We start from the raw sequence: 5,507 nt of genomic DNA, 5'->3' as shown, positions 1-5,507 counted from the left end.
CCTTCACATACACAGCCCAGAGCTCAGACAAGGTCTTTACACCTTGTCCAACATCTCTTTTCACTAGTTTTAGGACAGGCATCAGAGAGGCTGAATAAATGGATTTGAAACCTTCACTGTGGCTTCTGCAGGTCCCTTTATCTTCTGCTTACAAAGAATTCAACCTCCCCCCGTGCCCCAGATCCTGAGCTCCTCCAGCATTTCCCTGAGGAGAGATGGTTTAAGGTTTTGGGAGGTCTCTGCTCCCTCCAAACTCTGCTCTTGTGCTGGCTGCTGGGAGCAGAGCGTGTTCCTTCCCTGTTTACTTGCATTTTGCTGTGTGTGAAACCCAAACCTTGGCTGAAAATGGAGCTGAGAGACAATTCTGCCACTTGCTTTTTCCAGCAAACGTTGGAGCTGTGTGGTGTGACTGCAGGAGCTGTGTCACTCCTGGTGGGTGAGGAATACCCAGGCAGAGCCATGCCTTGGGAGGGGTTGGTTTTTTTTTGGTGTGCTTTGGGCTGTTCCTGCCACCTCTGTTCTCTTACAGATGCTGTCTGGACCACCCCTCTTCCCTTTCTGTCCCTACTGCATGAGGTCTGAGGAGCTTTGTGCAGTTAGAGCTGGGCCTGATTCCTCCTCCTCTGTCCTTTCCCTGCAGCTGGTCAGCGAGAAGGTCGGAGGGGCTGAAGGGACCAAGCTTGATGATGACTTCAAGGAGATGGAAAAGGTGAGTAGGGAACAAGAGAAATCTCCAAACCCATCCCTTGAACTCCTCTGGGCCCTTGCTGAAGCCTTGGGCTGATCTTCACTGCTGCTGGGTCTTCTCATCTTCCCTACAGAAAGTGGACGTGACCAGCAAGGCGGTTACAGAAGTACTGACCAGAACAATAGAGTACCTCCAGCCAAACCCAGGTGAGTGCCTGGACCTCTCCAGGCCCCTTCCCTCCCCAGTTTTTCAAGGAAAGAGGCAGAAAGGGACCAGAGAGCCATCAGAGAGAACCTTTTTAGCCCTGAGACGGTGGTCACCAGCCCACGTTTGAGATCAAGTGGAGATCCAGATCCCCGTCTCACCCTGGGCTGTGTTCCTGGGCTGTAAGATGCTGCTGCTGCTGTTGAACAGTGACCAAACAGACACGTTTTTCACCTTGGACCTGAGGAGGCCCTGGAAGGGAGCTGTTTTTCTTGGGATGTCCAGAAGAAGTGGCGTTTTTGGGCTGGGAAGGGGTGGCTGGCTCTGGCAGGCATCGCCTTTGGAGCCTGCTGTGCTGCATGCCTCCAGCCAGCTGGTTCAGAGAGCACTCCAGGGCTGTGGGAGGGCTGGGGAACTCCTCTGGTGAGCTGTGAGGAACTATTTTTTGCTTGCTGCCTTGGAAAAGAAACTTCTCTTTTCATCGCCAGTATTTCTGGTAGACGAAGACAATGGAGCTTCTTGGCTTTGGGTGTAGCTTGAGGGGGGGGGGAAGAGTATGATAAAAAAAAAGAAGTTGGCTGTGGCCAGCAGCTGCTGGCAAGTCCAAATGACTGCAAACACGGCCGTGGCTGTTCCTCTGCCAGCTTCCAGGGCCAAGCTCACCATGCTGAACACCATGTCGAAGATCCGCGGGCAGGTGAAGAACCCGGGGTACCCCCAGTCTGAGGGGCTGCTGGGGGAGAGCATGATCCGCTATGGCAAGGAGCTGGGCGAGGACTCCAACTTTGGTGAGTAGCCCCCCAGGAGGGGATGAAAGCTGCTGCCAAATCCCCAAGCTCTTGGTTTGAGTTCTGGAAGGGCTGCGGGACCTTTTCGCGTCGCCTAAAAACTCTGTGGGCTCTCAAAAAAAAAAGGTCCCAAGGCTTCAACCCGGGGTGAGCAGAGCCCACGTGTCCTGGATCCCAACCCCTGGCATCAATTGCAGCCCCCCCTCTTAGTGCTTTGTTATTAAATTTGCACCTAGGGATAAAAAAATGCTTCTAAATTGGACAACAGTGAGGTGGAAACGACTGAACGAGATCTGGAGTTTCTACTTTCCAGCCAGAGCTCTGCTCCAGCCAAAAAATCCTTTTGCCTGGCGATTCCTCCCGACCACGTGTGACTTGCAGGGAGGAGGAGGGGACGAAGCTTTTTGGTGACATCAGTTTTAATCCCCTAAAACATCAGCCTGGGCACATGACAGAGCTGGTGCAGTGCACAGCTGCTGCTCCCAGCCTCGCCTCGGGGAAACCAAAAACCTCTGGCTGCTCTCTGGGAGGGAGGAGGGATTCTCCAGAGCATCTCTGGCCACTCCAAGTCCTTCCATCCCTCGTGGCTCGCAGGAACTGGAGTCATTACAAAGAGAGAGGGGAAGGAAGTTTTTAAAAGCACACACCAAGCTTGATTTCCTTTAATAGCCTCTCTTTAAAGGAACACTTAACTGGGTAATTTCAGTGCTGCATCCTCTAGGACAATCCTAATCCTAGGGCAGCTTATCTAGAGTCACTACAACTGGAATAACTCTTCTGGTGTATTTATTTTTGCAGCTGGACAGTGGAGTGATGTTCTCACTTCACCCTCTGTTGCACTCGTGTATCCTCCTGGGCTAACGTAGGGCTGGAAAGGTCTCTGCCAATGCTGCACAGGAATAATTTCATCTCTAAATGGTTTCCCCTGCAATAAAAAGCCAAGGCTAAACAGGCTTTGCTGCAAGTTTGTCTGGCTTAACTGTCATTGTGGCAGGAGCCTTAGAAAAGCAGGAAGCTAAATTGGTTTCAATAAGCAACTCTGAGCCCTTTAATTCAGCAGGGAGGAGAAGGGATAAGGTTGGCTGCTGGAGGTTAGAATAAAAGGCTGCAAACTTGCTGCCAGCATCTGGGGGAACTCGAAAAGTCGGTCAGAGCACTTCTGGGCTTCAAATTGCCTGGACAAAAGGATGGCCAAGCTGGAGCAGACTGACTGTGCCTCTGCCCCGGGCTTCTCTTGCCAGCCGTGGGCAAGGTTAAAGCACCACATGGCCAATTAGCAGCTCAGCAACTCCCTCAGCTAACGAGGAGCTTAAAAATACTGCTTTAAAAAATATATTTTTACCTTTTCCTTCCTGTGTGTAGCTGGTAGAGCTTGTTCCTGTTTCTCAGAGGGGAAAAAAAAAAGCACATTAGTGAAGTGTCCTCTGCTCTCGTCCCGGGTCCCGCTCGCTCCCTGCCAGGCTCAGAGATCTGCTCCGGGTGGGAACGTGGGGGTGTGGGGTGGGGACAGAGCTCACACATGCTGGGGGGCTTGGAAAAAATAGTTCTGTGTGTGGCCACCACAGATTTGGGCTCTATTTAACTGCCTGGCCCCTCCTCCCTTCCCTCCCAAGGCGACGCGCTCCTCGACGCTGGCGAGTCCATGAAGCGCTTGGCTGAAGTGAAGGACTCACTGGATATTGAAGTCAAACAGAATTTTATTGATCCCCTCCAGAACCTGTGTGACAAAGACCTGAAAGAGATCCAGGTAAACACCTCTATCTTTCTCTCCTCCTCCTCCTCTCTGTCGTTTCTGGCCCCTCCTGGCTGGGGATGTGTGTAGCCACTTGCTGGGGCGTGGTGGGAGCCAGGGACTCGGGTGGTGTTGGTCTGTTCCCCTGCACTGTGTGAGGTTTCTCCCCATGTTCACTGCTATTTCCACTGTGCTGCTCCTGAGCAGCTGATAAGGCTGGATCTGGATTTGAATGGTTCTCCATTGACCATGTTTTATGGAAGGTGCTGTAGGAATAGGGCCCAACACCCGTTCTGGGCTTGCTGAGTTGGGTTCTTTGAGCTGGGAGCTCCCAACTGTGTCACGTTTGGGCTGCCTGGCATTAAACTTCATCATGTTCTTCACAGCTCTGGGCTCTGTTAGGTTAGCAGCCTGGATCCTACAGCAAACTTCCAAGCAGTGAGCAAGTTTCCCTCTAGGTCTCTTAGGCAGCAGCTCAGGAAGGTCCTTTGGTGTCTGGCTGGGGAGACACGGGGCTGTTAGACAAAGACAAGTCCATGCAGAGCATGACCAGGCTTTGCAGCAGGATCCATCCCAACCTGCAGTTCCCAAGGCACCTCTCTTGAAGAATTTTTGCTTGCAGTGGTGGCCCAGATAAAGTAACTGCCAGCTACTGTGTTAGAACTTATCTGTTCTCCAGTTCTGCTGCCCTACAGCTGATTTCAACAGCCCTGCCCTCAGCAGTCACAGGGGATGCAATGCCCAGAACTTGCATCCCAATTCCTGAGCTCCAGAGATCCCTGTAGCTCCTTCTGGGCCCATTCCTCATCTTCCCAAAAGCTCTCAGCTGGAAGGGGGTAAAATCCCATCACCACGCCAGTTTGTGGAGGGATTTTTCTTAGGAAGAAGCCTCCCTGAGCAGCCTGTTGCAGGCCTAGACAACCCTTTTGGTGAAGAAATTTTTCCTAATACCCAGCAGTAGTTCTGGCCAGAGTTTGGATGGTCAGCTCCTCCCTGTCCTGCAGCTCTCCAGCACATCCCAGAGCCTCTCCAGAGGCTGAACAAAGGTGGGAGACACAAAAGTGTGTGCTCCAAGATCAGGTTTCTGAAACCAATGAACCTGGCCTGTAACCAGAGCTGCTTTCCCAGCAGGAGAGCTTGGCTGCTCCCAGTCTCTGGCTTTTCCTTCACTGTCCCTAACCACCCTCTTCCCAGCACCATCTGAAGAAGCTGGAGGGCAGGCGCCTGGACTTTGACTACAAGAAGAAAAGACAGGGCAAAATCCCTGATGAGGAACTTCGACAGGCCATGGAGAAATTTGAAGAGTCCAAGGAAGTAGCAGAGACCAGTATGCACAACCTCCTAGAAACTGATGTGAGTACGTGGGGGGAGCTCTGGCTCCTCCACCCCGGGCTGAGAGCTGCTGGAAAGGGGGTTGGGTGTTCCTTGGGTGTCCCTGAGGGTGGCATCTCTTGAGGGATACAAGTTAGACACTGATTTCCACTCTTGTTCTTCCAAGTTGGGTTTTGGTCTGTGAAAACTCAGATCTGACCCCTCAACGTGTGGCTTGGTGGGCAATCCTCCTTTCTGTAGGCCCTCTCTCTGATCCAGCCCTTGGCCAGAGGAGGAGCTGTGGTTTGTACCACACGGGTGTCTTCTCCTTGTCCTGGTGGGAGTGAGTTTGGGCAGTCATGCAGCAAATTTAGGAAGGGTTTGAACAGCTCACAAAGCCCAGGGAGGTGCAGGAGGTGTCCTCTATCCTGATGAGCCTCTGGCGTGTGAAAACCCAAACCTCCTTCTCACCTCCCCGGGGAAGTTGCTCTTTGTACACATCCCCCAGCACGATCTCGTGCAGTGTCAGCTGAGGAGAACCATTCCTCCCCCCTTGGTGTGGTCCTTGCAGATCGAGCAGGTGAGCCAGCTCTCAGCCCTGGTGGATGCCCAGCTGGACTATCACCGCCAGGCCGTGCAGATCCTGGACGAGCTCGCCGAAAAACTCAAACGCAGGTGAGGCCCCAGGGGGCTGGAGCCACTGCTGGGGGTCTGGGGTCACAGCCACCAGCCCTCCCCGTGGTCCTTCACAGCATACCAGCGTGGTGGGGTTGGGAGGGAGCTC

The 5,507-nt window shown here is 53.0% G+C and overlaps 1 protein-coding gene across 1 annotated transcript in view; it reads left to right on the top strand.

The window, feature by feature from the left end:
- Positions 1 to 641: 641 nt before the first annotated feature.
- Positions 642 to 5,507, top strand: part of SH3GL1 (SH3-domain GRB2-like 1) — a gene marked incomplete at its 3' end in the record, with an annotated part of 9,690 nt that continues 4,824 nt past the window's right edge. The window contains exons 1-6 of the mRNA XM_008935429.1: positions 642 to 709; positions 822 to 894; positions 1,537 to 1,680; positions 3,294 to 3,427; positions 4,607 to 4,765; positions 5,295 to 5,398. Of these exons, the coding sequence (XP_008933677.1) occupies positions 701 to 709; positions 822 to 894; positions 1,537 to 1,680; positions 3,294 to 3,427; positions 4,607 to 4,765; positions 5,295 to 5,398 (623 nt within the window). The remainder of the gene's footprint in view (positions 710 to 821; positions 895 to 1,536; positions 1,681 to 3,293; positions 3,428 to 4,606; positions 4,766 to 5,294; positions 5,399 to 5,507) is intronic.

This window comes from Merops nubicus, unplaced genomic scaffold (assembly GCF_000691845.1).
Source record: "Merops nubicus isolate BGI_N331 unplaced genomic scaffold, ASM69184v1 scaffold29852, whole genome shotgun sequence".
Classification (NCBI taxonomy): domain Eukaryota; kingdom Metazoa; phylum Chordata; class Aves; order Coraciiformes; family Meropidae; genus Merops; species Merops nubicus.
Note: the sequence above shows the minus strand (reverse complement) of the source record. Positions and strands in the feature narration are given on the sequence as shown.